The sequence below is a fragment of the Glycine max genome, chromosome 16 (assembly GCF_000004515.6).
Source record: "Glycine max cultivar Williams 82 chromosome 16, Glycine_max_v4.0, whole genome shotgun sequence".
Taxonomy (NCBI): domain Eukaryota; kingdom Viridiplantae; phylum Streptophyta; class Magnoliopsida; order Fabales; family Fabaceae; genus Glycine; species Glycine max.
The window spans coordinates 21,666,064-21,680,844 of record NC_038252.2 but is presented as its reverse complement, the minus strand read 5'-3'; the positions used below and the strand labels follow the sequence as shown (position 1 = coordinate 21,680,844).

The 14,781-nt window shown below is 36.7% G+C and overlaps 1 protein-coding gene across 1 annotated transcript; it reads right to left on the bottom strand.

Annotated features, from left to right (window-relative positions):
- Positions 1 to 2,180: 2,180 nt before the first annotated feature.
- LOC112999786 (uncharacterized) lies at positions 2,181 to 6,636 on the bottom strand. Its single transcript, XM_026126099.1, has 6 exons — positions 5,917 to 6,636; positions 5,348 to 5,810; positions 5,145 to 5,251; positions 4,446 to 5,029; positions 3,076 to 3,121; positions 2,181 to 2,354 (listed from the first exon to the last, which is right to left on the bottom strand). The coding sequence occupies exons 1-6, from the start codon at positions 6,634 to 6,636 to the stop codon at positions 2,181 to 2,183; spliced, it is 2,094 nt and encodes a 697-aa protein (XP_025981884.1).
- Between the last annotated feature and the right edge of the window lie 8,145 nt (positions 6,637 to 14,781).

The window sequence follows — 14,781 nt, the reverse complement described above, 5'->3', positions numbered from 1 at the left end:
ATGCAAAACTTAGGTTCTAGGAGAGCATTCATCTATAGATTAGCTTTTTCTTTAACTTCCAACTTTTCTTGACATACCATAATTAGCGGTGAAGTTAATAGCACAATTAACAACACACAGAGCTTCTTTTATTTTTGCTATTCTTTTTCTCTTTTTTTATTTTTTTAGTAGTTTTTAATTACTGATAATGATTGAAACTTTAATTCTCTGTGTAGTTGTTACTTACATTCCTGAAATATAAACCACCCAAACACACTCCCCCAAATTTGGGACAAATTTGTCTTAAACCATAAAATGATCTCCTATAACCTAAGATAGGGTAAACATAGATAACATTTACATTTAGGTTCATGGTTTAATGACACATTCATTTACATGTAGGCTCAAACGGGTGCAAGGATTTAATCATTTATGAACATGGTAAGGCTATTTGGCTAAGTAACTAAATCAATTCAATCATGGCCTTCATCATTTTCAAATCATGCATTCATTCAATATTCAGAGATTCATGCAAAAATCGGTACTTGATGCTAGTCGTCCTCTCACAGTTTAAGGTTCACACAACTCACCAGGTTACAACCATTGGTTACCTTCACTATTTTCCTATCATACAAGCTAACATTTTCACTCACGCCCCTAATTTTCATGCTATTTTTCTTCTACATAAAGCACTTATTCAAGGTATATGATTTATCAGCGCAAGTCACTCATATCATGCAATCAATTTAGTTCAAACCAATATCAAAACAAACACCACTGCTAAATAAAACCATAAAGTGCAGAATAAAACCATTGTTCAAACTTCAAAAACAATAAATTGTTCAAAAATAGAAAAATGCTAAGTAAGTAAAAAGCTAAATTAAAAACTGTTCGAAAATCAAAGTAATTAAATGGGGTCCTATCAACTTTAGTCATCCTGAGCTGGAGTGGGCTCGTCCTAAGGTGGAGTGGGGTCATCCTAAGCTGAAGTGGGCCATGGATCCCAAGTCCCCTGCGTCGTAGTGACATCAGCTACATAATCTTCGTCGATGCCTGCCTCTGCTGCGCCTCCCTCCTTAGCAACCTCCATCGGTGTGCCTTGGTCCTCTGCCTCCACCTCTAGGGTCTCCTCAGCTTCTACCGCGACTTCTATGGCATCATCCACAGCTGCGTCGGTCGGAGTGTCTTCAGTATCTCCAGGGACCTGTATTTGTGGCTCTTGGGCCACACGAGCCTCACCTCCCCCCAAAAAGGAAGGCTAGACTCTGGGCCAAGCCATCCGTGCCATGAAGTCCTTCATGCTAATAATCATCTGCTATTGAGCTATGAATGCTCTGCATCACCAGGCAAAGGCCGTGGTGAAGGCTCTACAACATCAGCACGATGGCATCGGTGCTTTGCATAAGAGGGCAAGCTGGAGTTGCGATTGGTGTTGGAGGTGGAGGTACTGGTGCTAGTGCAGGCACTAGAGCTGGAGTTGAAGCTGAAGCATCTGAAGGGGTCCTGGCCTTGCGGGACCCAGGGAAAGTGATATAAGGGTCCTCTGGGTTCCAACAATTCTTCCTGATATAGGCCAGATTAATGATCGGGCTTAGGGACTCAAAAGTCAATGAAACAGAGACAACTCCTCTGGCTATGCATAAGGCTGTGATCAGGGCAGGAAAGCCCAACCTAGAGTAGTTGGACTGGGCCATCTATGATATCTGTCCAGAAATGATCGAGCCAAGGTCCATGTCCATCTTTATGACAAGGCCATACACCAACCTCGCTCTGTCCATGTTGAGGTCAGAGGTGTGAGAAGTGGGAGAGAGGTTGAAGAAGTAGGAAAGGACACTCCATGTCTGAGCCAATGTAGTTAGGTCCTTCCTAAGTAGCTTCCACGACACCCCCTCAACATTTAACACAAATCCTCGCCCTGGTATGCATAATTTTGTTGTGAGCTCCTAAGGGTCCGGATGAGTGTGACAAAAACGGGAGTATGCAGAGTACATCTCCCCAGGCTCTAGGACCACCAACGTCTCGAGAAAGGCATTAAGCGTGGCGGCATCGAACTTGATCAGCTTCCCCTACACCTTTCATTGTCTGGGGGAGCAATCCTTTGGGTCATAGAGGTTAGCATAAAACTCCTTGACCAAGGCAAGGTCAATGTGGTTCTCCATTTGCTTGGTCAAGTTCCTATGCCACTGGCGTCTCTCCAGCTCTCAGAGGAACTCATCGTAATGGGAGTAAGCCAACTCCACATTCCTCTCTGGGAGGATATTCCTGTTGTGCACATTAGTTTCATATCTCTCCGAAGTAACCTCAGACAAAAATCTGGATGTGTCATAGGGCTCCTGAGATCGAGAGGATGAAGCACGTCTCTTCTTTAAGGCCATCTGCACCAAAACACAACAAAGGGATGAAGTTAGACAAGATGTTATTGAAAAACAGACCCAAGAAAAACAAACAGTAAAATAGGTTGGGCGCTAAGCGAGATGTGCTCGCTTAGCGCGCCTACAAAAATAGCAGTAATCCGCTTAGTGCGACAACAAAAAAACACTAACAATGGCTAAGCGAGACCCTCTCGCTTAGCTGAAACACAATTGCGGCTAAGCGAGAGTGACTTGCTAAGCCTTATTCACACACATAGAGGTAATTGCACTTAGCGCATAAGGCACGCTTAGTGCGACAGACTATCTAGGCTTAGCGCCAATGGGCACTTAGCGAGACTCACTACATCTAACACTAGTGGCTTAGCGAGATAGGTTCACTAGCCCTATTCTAAGACAGAGAGGTATTTGCGCTTAGCGGGCATGGCTCGCTTAGCGCATGAACAAAACCTACAAAAACTAAATTCCTTGGGCTTAGTTGGACTGGCTCGCTTAGCCCAATTTTATTCCAGAGGCATATTTGGGCTTAGAGAGCTCGCTAAGCCACAAAAGGAATGCAAAAAAGCCTCTAAGTTTCATAACTATCTAAGTGTACTCACTAAGTGCGGATGGCCGGCTTAGCAAGTTCATGCAAACCCAAAAAACTAAACGCGAAACTCAAAGGGTCACTAAGCCGTAGTGCAATGGCTTAGCGAGTTCATACAAAAATGCAGAAATTTAAAAAAACTTGATGAACTCGCTTAGCGGAGTAGGGCTTGCTTAGCAAGTTCATCCTGAAACCCAGAAATTCAACAAAACAGATGAACTCACTCAGCGAGGCAAGCTCGCTTAGCGAGTTCATCGCAAAACCCAGAATTTGGCTTGTCAGCCTCAACTCCCTAAGCCACTGTTCAGGCTAGGAAGCTTGAGGCTTAGCCTTCTAATCAAAACACATTACAACCTATATTATAGCCCTAATCATAACAAAAACTACACATAAACTAACAATCATTAATAAAAACACAATTAAATCATCACAAAGCAAATCCCAAAGGCATTTATCCTAAGGTTTCAATACATAATTGAATAAAAGAGAAGAAAAGAAAACTTACTTGGAGTAGAGAAATGGAGTGAAAAGGCAAAGTAGCAAAGTGCAAATGGTGTGATGTGCAAATGATGAGCAGAGCAATTGCTGTTATAAAATTTGTGAAAATGTAACTGCCCTAAGGCATTTATGTTTTCCTTTTTCAATTTCGATCTGCTCGCTAAGTGAGCACTCTGTGATATTTGAATTTTTAGAATTTAAATTCTCGCGCTTAGTGAGTCAGATTCGCTTAGCCCAATTGTCTAAATTGTGAACCTGAGAGGTTTTTGGGCTTAGCGTGTAGATGCACGCTTAGCGAGTTCTGCAGCTCTAATTGGTCTACAACTTCCGCTAAGTGGGCCATGGCTCGCTTAGCGAATTAAATGAAAGAGGATACAATAGTTGGGTGGCGCTTAGCGAGATGGTCTCACTTAGCACAATTATCATTCCAGAGAGACTTTTGGGCTTAGCGAGATGGCTCGCTTAGCCCAATAAACATAAAAGCCCAAACATAGAGGCTTTTGTGCTTACTGCGCTGGTGCGCTTAGCGAGCTGGCTCGCTTAGCCCAATTTCATTAAATACACAACCCGAGAAGGTTTTGGGCTTAGCGTGATGATCTTGCTTAGCAAGACCCCAACAACCACCAAATGAGGGGTTGGTGCGCTCAGCGAGAGGGTTACTCACTCAACGCATAGGCTGTGGCTCGCTTAACGCATGTGTCGCGCTGAGCGAGTTGGATGACTGAAAAAATTTTCTATGTCTTTCCTATCCTTAGCTTTAGAGAAGCTTATGGCCAACCCCTTTTTCCTTAAATTCATGCTTTTTCACTCTACTCTACAGTCTCAAATGAACAAAACCTAATTAACATGCATTAAAACAACAAACAATGATTGAGAAGGGTAAGAAAAACTGGGTTGCCTCCCAGTAAGCCCTTCTTTAACGTCACTAGCTTGATGTTTGTCACCTCTAAGGGTCCTATAAGTGCAAGATGGTGGTCAATCTCTCAATGTTCCCACCATGGTACAACTTCAACCTTTTCTCGTTCACAATCCAGCTTCTCTCAGGAGTTGTTGATTGAGGATCCATCAACTCCACTGCTCTGTATGGCTTCACTTCTTTGAAAGTAAATGGTCCAGACCATTTAGACTTCAATTTTCCTGGGAACAGCTTTAGCCTTGAGTTGAACAACAGTTCTTGTTGTCCTGGTTGGAAGTCTTTCTTCAGCAGCCTCTTGTCATGATATGCCTTCACTTTTTGCTTGTATAGCCTGAAGGATTCATATGAATTCAGTCTCATTTCCTCCAACTCCAGGAGTTGCAACTTCCTTTTCTCCCCTGATAAACCTTCATCAAAATTCAGGAACTTCAAAGCCCAATATGCCTTATGTTCCATCTCTACTGGTAAGTGGCAGGCTTTGCCATAAACCATTTGAAATGGAGATAGGCCTATAGGGGTCTTAAAGGCAGTCCTATAAACCCATAATGCATCATCCAGCTTGCTTGACCAATATTTTTTGGTAAAGGCCACAGTTTTTTCTAAAATCTTCTTCAGTTCCCTGTTGGAAACTTTAGCTTGACCGTTCGTCTGTGGTATGGTGAGGCCACTTTGTGTGTGACGCTGTAATGGCCTAACACCTTCTGAAGTTGGCCGTTGCAAAAGTGAGAGCCCCCATCACTGATTAGGACCCTCAACACCCAAAGCGAGAAAATATATTCTTCTTTAAGAACTTTACCATAGTTTTGGCATCATTCTTTGGGGCAGCCACTGCTTCAACCCACTTGGAGACATAACCAACAGCTACAAGGATATATTCATTCCCAAAAGATGGAGGAAGTGGACCTACAAAGTCAATTCCCCAACAATCAAAGACTTCTACCTCCATAATATTCTATAGGGGCATTTCTTTTCTCCTTGAGATTCCTCCCATTCTTTGACATTGATCGCACTGAGTTGCGTGTTCATGGGCATCCTTGAAAAGTGATGGCCAAAAGAATACTGCTTGCAGGACCTTAGCTGTTGTTTTGTCTCCACTATAATGGCCTCCACAAGGTGAATTATGGCAATGCCACAATATGCTTCTAGACTCTTCTTTTGTTACACATCTTCTCAAAAGATTATCAACACCAATCTTAAACAAATGTGGATCATCCCAGACATAAAATCGGGCATCATGCAAAAATTTCTTCTTTTGCTGCCAGTTCAAATCCTTTGGAAGGATTCCTGCTGCCTTAAAGTTAGCCAAGTTAGAAAACCATGGCCTTTCATTCACCACTAACAACGATTCATCTGGAAATTCATCTCTGATCTCCAGCTCCTTCAAAGTCACTTCTTCAAAGTTAGCAAACCATGGCCTTTCATTCAACCACCAGATTTTCAGATCCTTTCTTGTCTTGAATGACTAGATAAAATTCTTACAGCAATAAAATCCACCTGATTAGCTTGGGCTTGGAATCAACTTTAGTCATCAAGTATTTAATGGTTGCATGGTCGGTGTACACAATAACCTTGGATCCCACCAAGTATGATATGAATTTTTCCAGGGCATAGACAATTGCAAGCATCTCCTTTTCTGATGTGGCATAGTTCAGCTGAGCATCATTTAAGACCTTGCTCGCATAGTAGATAACATGAAAAATTCTGCCCTTCCTCTGGCCCAACACAACACCGATGACATAGTCACTTGCGTTGCACGTGAGCTCAAACTCTTGGCTCCAATCCGGTGTTGTAATGATGGGAGCAGACACTAAGCTGGTCTTTAAGGCGTTGAATGCCTTCAAACACTCTTCATCGAATAAGAAAACAACGTCCTTATTGAGCAGATTACTAAGTGGTTTGGCGATCTTCAAGAAATCTTTAATAAACCGCCTATAGAACCTAGCATGCCCCAAAAAGCTTCTGACTCCCTTGACATTCACTAGAGAAGGTAGCTTCTTAATAACATCAATCTTTGCTTTATCTACCTTAATTCCTTTTACAAAAATTTTGTGACCCAAAACAATCCCCTCTTGGACCATGAAGTGGCATTTTTCCCAATTAAGCACCAGGTTGGTCTCCTTACAGCGTTGCAACACCTGCTCTAAATTCGCTAGACAACAATCAAATGATGAATCAAACACCGAGAAGTCATCCATAAACACCTCAATGCACTTCTCGACCATGTCAGCAAATATTGCCATCATGCATCGCTGAAACGTAGTAGGAGCATTGCAAAGCCCAAAGGGCATTCTTCTGTAAGAAAACACACCAAAGGGGCATGTGAATGCTGTCTTCTCTTGATCATTTGGGTCCACATCAATTTAATTATAACCAGAGTAGCCGTCCAGAAAACAATAGAATGATTGACCAGCTAATCTCTCAAGCATCTGGTCCATGAAAGAAAGAGGAAAGTGATCCTTCCTTGTGGCATCATTCATTTTCCTGTAGTCTATGCACATCCTCCACCCCGTGACCGTTCTTGTGAGGATCAAATCATTCTTTTCATTCCTGATTACTATCATGCCACCCTTCTTTGGGACTACCTGTATAGGGCTAACCGATGCACTATCAGAAATGGGATAGATGAGGCCTGCTTCCAACAACTTTAGCACTTCTTTACGCACTTCTTCCTTCATAGAAGGATTCAGTCTTCTTTGAGGTTGCCTCATAGGTTTGTACTCGACTTCCATTTTCATCTTGTGCATGCAGTAGGAAGGGCTAATTCCCTTAAGGTAAAAAATGTGTCATCCTATAGTTGCCTTATGTGATGCAATCCTACCCCCCAAGGGCATTGGATAGAAGACTCCAAGAAGATTGGGTCAGAGATGCAAGAGAAGGCCCTAGGGTTCTCATGAGCCTTAAGGTAGATTTCAGACCCATGGGCTAAGTATGAGCCTACTTATCTTTGTACATATTAGATTAATGTTTCATTATTTTTGGGCCTTGTATTTAGGGCTCCATAATGTAGGTAGGGTATCCTAGAAATGTAGAATTTTTCAGTCCTTGTATTTTAGGGCACCTAGACTAGTTTTTGTATTAGGGGTAGTTTTGTAATTTCACATGCATTAAGTGAATATTTGATGTGTGTGTTGGAAAATAAATTTAAATGAATTGGGAGAACCCCAATCCAATTAAATTTAAGAGAGGGAGCTGAGCATTTGCTTGTTACACCCTATTGCCACATCATATAGTCACACTTTATGCATGTCCTTCATGCTTTACATGCCTCATGACACCCAAGCACACTTAGTGAATCTTGGATTAATGGGCTGAATCATAGCTAAAATTCACTAATCCTAATTAGTGAAAATTTGGCTCCACAAATTGAATTTCAAATTCAAGTAAAATTTGAATAGAAATTTAAATTTCTCTCCAATTTTATGTGACACTTAGGCTATAAATAGAGGTCATGTGTGTGCATTTTTCAACTTTGATAATTTGAGAATTACACTTCAAAGTTCAGACCTCATTTGAGGTACAAAATTTCGTGCCCTTCTCTCCTTCTCCCTCCCCTCATCTTCTCCTTCTTCAAGCTCTTATCCATGGCTTACTATGGTGGTGAGCTTCTTCTTGACTCATCTTCTCCTTGAAGTGGCATCTCCAATCATCTTTCTTCCATCTCCATTCCGATGCCATGATCTTTAAGGAGCAAAAGACTCCATTGATGAAGAAGATCCAAGGCCTACAAGCTCCACATAGAGCTACATCATTATGCTTCTTCAAAACTTCTACTAGCCGAGACTCCTCCTCATTAGTCAAGGAGTTACTAATGACCACTGGACTTGCCTCATTATCTTCTAAGAACACATACTTCAAATGCTTAGGTAAGATCTTCAAAACATTGTTCATTTCGCAGTAATGTGATAATCTTATTTTGTTTCCTCAAAAAATTGTACCTAATGTGTGTATGTTGTCCAAAAATCATACATGAATCAAGTATGGGTAGCTCTAATACCAAATGTTGAGATTTAATTCCAAATATAAGGATTCAATCTATCAGCCTAATTTTATTCTAACAGACAATGATCAATCCTAACTACATGTTTTCTATTCATGTAGAGAGAAATTACTGTGCAAAGATAAATATAACCCTTTTGTATTCCCATACTCAAAAATCATGATGAAAATTATATGCAAAAGTGTACCTGAATTAGCCATAATGGAATGATGATGAAAGGTTGATTGATTTTATGATCTTTCAATTATAGAGAGCCCTTTTCTTTCTTCTCTGAATTTTTTCTCTCTTGACGGGATAAAAAGAAACTGTACGTGATGCGCTCCTCTATACAGATGGAGACCATAATCCCTTATATTAGTAATTGTCATCAGTTACCCCAAATTTGATAATTATAATTTGGCCCCTCATATGAACGAATGTTCAACTCAAGAGATGTTATGACAAACTACTCTTTCACAAGACTATGCTCAAACAATCAATATAAAACATATATTTGTCATAGCATCAAAGGAACAAAATGATTGAAGCGTTCGATTAACAATCCGAGAGAGGAGCAAAGAACAAAAACAGCAACTCAGCCCGTGGAAACAGACACTAGAGTTTCCCTCTCAGCCAACTCCTTCCTCGTAAGGTACTCCTGCAAAATCGCAAGCCTCGTCGTCTCAAAAGCATGCACTATGCAGCACCCTAGGTCCCATGCCACGTGTCAACCCCACCCAGCCTTCCTCCTTGAAAATCTGCTTCACATTGGCTGAAACGCCGTCGTACATAACCGCAACAACCTTACTCACCCCTTCACCCCGTCTTCACCACATCCAACGACGTCGGTGAGGGTTGAGATTGAGATTTCGTGGTGTTTGGGAGAAGGGAGGCCAATAGAGGATGAGACACTGGCCTCCATTTTGGAGAATGAGACTTTGCCGTGGTGAAATGGGGTTGTGGGTGTTCACAAAACGAAAGAGGAGATGAATCGCAACGTGGTCGTGTTTGGCTTTGTCCAACTATTTTCTTTCTGGGTTACAACTTTTACGTGGTGATTCGTGTGAAAAACGTGAAAGCAAAATGTTGCTTACAATTTAGAAAAGGTAATTACAAATGGACTTAAATACATTTTTATTGTTAATAAATTTTAAAAATTTTGTTAATTAATTCTGTTTAATTCGTTAAAAATTATGATATTAAAGATAACAAATAGTTTTGTATTACGTTTAATTAACAAACAATACAAATCAAATAGATTATGACATGATAGAATATTTAATTTTTGCTACTAAAAAAAATTATATTACTTTGTATTTGACCTCTGAAAAAAACACAAAAGATCAAAGAATATTTTAGCTTTAAAACTATTACAATAATAGTTAAAAGCCGTCAATATGTTTAAATCAACTATTTTATATATTTATAAATTAGTTATTTTAAAAATATGAAACACTAACGACATGTTAATGTGAAGCGGGAGGAATCACAAAAATGAGTTAAGTTAGAAACATAAGGATGAAAATGAAATTTTTAAAGATAAAGGACTGGAACAAGAATTATTAAAAAAATATAAAAGATCAAAAAGAGATTTTAGCCGTTTATTTAAATTAAAAAACTAATTGAGTTAGTTGTCCAAGGTTTTATTTTTTTGGAAAGAAAAGAAAAGGCAAAGCTAAAAACTAAAGAATCTTCAGAAGCTCCCTTCTTGGCCAAAATGTCCGCACATTGATTTCCTTGACAATGAGTGTGCTTGATAACGAGACTTCTTGGCCAAAATGTCCAAAAGTCTTCACTTTTATCGACAAGTTCGGAAGTTAATTATTAGTTGAGACTCACATATATAGAGTCTTGGTGAAATACTTAGGCTGTCAAAGGATTTTTTGTTCTAACTCGGTTAGAACTTCAGGGGTATATCAAGTTAGGGTAAAGAAGTCCTCATTAGCATGTGGTTATGGTGATAAAGTTGAAATTTTTTGTTGATTAGTGGTTATGGTGTTCACCACTTGCCCTTCGTGTGTCCCAGCGTTGGTTGCAGATGCTATGTTTTGAAGAAAGAGACTAAAAGGGAGGGTGCGTTGTTGCAGCTGCTGTGTTCCCAAGAAAGAAAATAAAAGGAGGTGCAGATGGTTTATTTCACTTGTTGGAACCCACAATGATTTCAACCCATATAATCAATTAATCAGTACACTTCCACCGCAAAGGAGAAACCAGTAAGTATTTTAATTTCTTGGTTTAATATATTTTCAAAAAGTAGGCCTAGCTTCAAAGCATCCAAAATATCCTATCCAGATCAAATGCAATCCTTTGTTTTTACCACAATATTGGATAAATAACCTAGTGTAGCCACAAATGGGCCATTCCTTAATATCCATAGCCTCCATTAGAGACATAGAGTAGGTGAGGATAGTGTCTACTGTCTAGGAAACAAATATTGCTGCCTATACCACCATCAATTCCTCCATGTGGTCACATAAATAGAAGCCTCGAAATCACCATCATCTCCTAAATTAGGGACTACCAACATTGACATTTAGTTTATAAATGTATTCAACTGGCTTTACTCGAAATCTCATTGAATATAGTGAAAAATATGAAGACTAGAGATGGAGAACACTATTTTAGGATTGAGAATCTCTTTAAATAAAACGAAAGAGAATAGAGAATACAAAAGATATGAGATGGATGGTGATGATAGAGTAATTGCTAACTAGTGATTAGAATTAAGGCATTTATTCCTAAATTTGGGAGACTTCGCCTAAAGCTGCAGAAAAAAGAAAAATTAGTATTGGAATAGATTTATTGTAAATAATGGCGGTGAACCTTCAATGTATCATGATCATGATTTCACAGGCTAAGCCCATGATGAACCATACGTGGTCCACTCCTATCTTGAAAAGGTAGTCTCCAAGAGATATTTTCAGTGATACCAGTGAGAATATGTACTAATTACTAATGATATCATTTACTGCAGACAGACTTATTATAAAACTTGAAGTTTGATAGTTTACAACATTTAGAAAAGTGTATCAATTTCAAGAATTAAATGACAGAATTCAAATTAAAAAAAGAAAATTGCAAAAGAAATGGCAAAACTGCATGAAATGCAATTGTGTTTTAGACTGCCTATGATCCTTTTCTTTTTCTTACAACAATTATTGCTAAAATAAGGACTAGATGATGGGATCTAATTGACACTCTCATGTTGGTGCAACGGAAGAGAGATAATTTCAAAATTAGCATTCATTGGGAGAATTTCATTTACAGATATACCCTTGTCTATCTTCATGATAATTGTGAGATAAATTCATAAAATGTGATAAGACCAGCAACCTAACACTAGCTTGATGCAAATTTTAATGCTCTGCTTGTACAGAAGGGGTCTAACACAAGGATGCCAATATATTGGTAGTAACTAGGAACAAATAGGGTATTTTGCATTCTTCTTAATTTTCATGCCCAAATTTGATTCACAGTAAGTATAGCTGAACTAGGAGAATATATTAGAAAGCATTGATGAAGATGAAATATGAAGTGGTCAAATTTGAAAGTGATCTCCTTTTTATTTTATACTTTTTACTTTCGACAGTGGTGTAGAAAGTTGTTAAAGTTTTTATGTATTTATTTCCTGGTGCATTGAGCTATTGAATTTAATTTATTCAACCATAATTATTAAGGGAGTGATGAGAATTCAAACATGAACCGTAAACTTTATGAATAAATTATTCAACCAATTATGCTTAGTGCATTTGTTTGTTTAAAACAAATTAGTTGGATGTTGTGAAATGGAAAGAGAAAAAGAGTAATTTGCTACATTCAAATTATACAAAAATTGGAAAAATTCGCTGAAGCATCCTGTAAATTTTGATGCAGATAAATATAGGATGTTATAAGAGAATTTGCATGTATGCATGGAATGTAATTGGGGCTCACGGGATGGAAGAGTAAGAACAATAATGAATAACAGAAAGGAAAAAAGAAAGGTGAAAAATAAGAAAACAGCTAGATTTTATAATTAGATGCTGATATAACATTTGTTGACTTCCATTTTGACCAAACTATCAATCTCATAATTTGATCTGGTAATTTATTTTGATGTGTTTCTTGTTTTATAGCTGCTCAAAACGGATCCCCATTATCAGAGCCCCAATGATTTCAAGCTATCCGACCGAGCTAGGCATTCTAACACAAGGGTGCAAATATACTGATAGTAACTAGGAACAAATAGGGTATCTTGCATTCTTCTTCTCATGTACAAATTTGATTCACAGTAAGTATAGCTGAACTAGGGGAATATAGCAGAAAGCATTGTTGAAGATGAAAATGAAGTGGTCAAATTTTAGACATCACAGATCTAAGCACATTATAATGAAAAATAAACAGCATTACAAATATATTATACAATAAAATACAACAATATCATACTGAGTTTCTGCAAAAAAAGATTTTGCAGTTCATTACTTAAATACAAAACATTGTAAACTCCTATACTAAAGAAATATTTCGTACTTGTAGCAGCCAACAATGCTTTCTTCTCTGATCAGAAGCGTTCAGCACATCTGCAACAATCAGCATTTTTTTGTACAAAAATTAATGTGGTGCATTACAAGATAAAGACAGAATTATATTTGTTTATATAAAATTGAAAATGGAAATATACATGCAGGGGCCATGCCCCCAAGTTTTTCACAAAGTGTATTTAAAATACCATGTAAAAACAATTACGGTCCCCTTAAAATTTATGGAAAAAAATGTTGAAAAATACTACATGTCATGTTAGTTTACACTTAGGGAGAGGAAAAAAAAAGAAAAGTGTAAGTATAATAGGTAAATGTGATAGTAACAAATGAGATATAAATGTTGAAGTGTTCATATATAATTATTCAAAATCATTTTATATATTTAATTATTTTTTCTTCTCTTATATTACCTTCATTCACATTTTAATTAAAAATATCATAAATTAAAGGTTAAATTACCCATTTGATCCCTATAATTTCACTATTCTTATCTTTTTTATCTCTATAGTTTGAAAGTAATTTTTTTAGTCTCTGTAGTTTATATTTTAATTCTCTTTTAGTCCCTATAATTTTAAAAATAGTTTTTTTTAGTCCTTATCATTTTTATTTTAATTCTCTTTTAGTCCCTATAATTTGAAAGTGATATTTTTAGTCCCTATATTTTATATTTTAATTCCATTTTAGTCATTACCATCAAAATATAAGTAATGTTATCAATTACAATTAACTACAAAAATATTAACAAATAATTCGTAACTAATTTATCCTAAGATAATTTGTAATAAAAAATAATTGATAATTTATAACTAATTTGTAGTTAATTATTTTTATATTTTTTTTGTAGTAAAGACTAAAAGGTAATTAAAATACAAACTATAGGGACTAAAAATATTACTTTCAAACTATAGGGATTAAAAGAGAATTAAAATACAAACTATAAAGAATAAAAATAATATTTTTAAACTGAGACTAAAAGAGAATTAAAATATAAATTATAGGGATTAAAAACACCACTTTTAAACTATAGGGACTAAAAAGGTAAGAATCATGAAACTATAAGGACCAAATGAATAATTTAACTTAAATTAAAATTTTATTCTAAAAATATACCCATAATTTAAATATTTTAAGTAGTAGTTATATTAATATCATTAATTACTGAACATTTTTTCACCTATGTGATTGACTTAAATTGTTAAGAAACCAATAAATATATCCACCTGTGTATGAAATGATCGATTGTTTAATTTGCAAGCTTCACAATAAAGAGTATAAACTAATTGCATCTATTTGTTTTTTTTTAAATGTATAATTAATATATTTGAGAGAGATTATGTCTCTAATAATTAGGAAGAAACCATGTTTCTATTTATTTCTCATATAACTGACTAAATTAATTAGATAGTAAGGTGTTTATGCTTAATATAGTTTTATATTTTTTCTTTATAAAAAAAATTCCAAGTCAAATATTAATTACTAGTTTATCATTTTTTTTAGTAAAAGAGATTCAAATTCATAATCCCTTTCTCCTTTTTTTTCTCTTGTCAACCATAAAATCAATCTTATAACTCCATATATATATATATATATATATATATATATATATATATTAAATGTTTTTATATTTTTGTATAATGTAAAAATTTAAATTATTATTATTTTTCTTGGGCCATCTAAGTGAATTCCTAGCTCTGCCCTGTATATGATAATATTGTAACAAACACTTCTTATTTAGCATAGTTAGGAGTTGCCTTTGCAGTTGATGGATTGGGCAGGAGTGGGTGGTGCTAAGGAATCGACACAAACTGTATCTGTTTCGAAATATTAGACAAGCATGGACAATAGAACAAGGTAGTCATATATGCTGAAACAGTACATAGTAACTAAAATATGTTATAAGAAATCGCTCATAAAGTGTAGATGGCTGCATCATAAAA

What these genes read in the sequence shown, in the direction of transcription:
- LOC112999786 (XM_026126099.1), bottom strand. Translation starts at nt 6,636, where the DNA reads ATGCCCTTTGGGCTTTGCAATGCTCCTACTACGTTTCAGCGATGCATG. An exon ending in AGAATGATGCCAAAACTATG is followed by an intron (nt 5,030 to 5,144) that starts GTAAAGTTCTTA and finishes AGGCCATTACAG; the next exon opens with CGTCACACACAAAGTGGCCT. An exon ending in TGGATTGTGAACGAGAAAAG is followed by an intron (nt 3,122 to 4,445) that starts GTTGAAGTTGTA and finishes TCTGGGTTTCAG; the next exon opens with GATGAACTTGCTAAGCAAGC.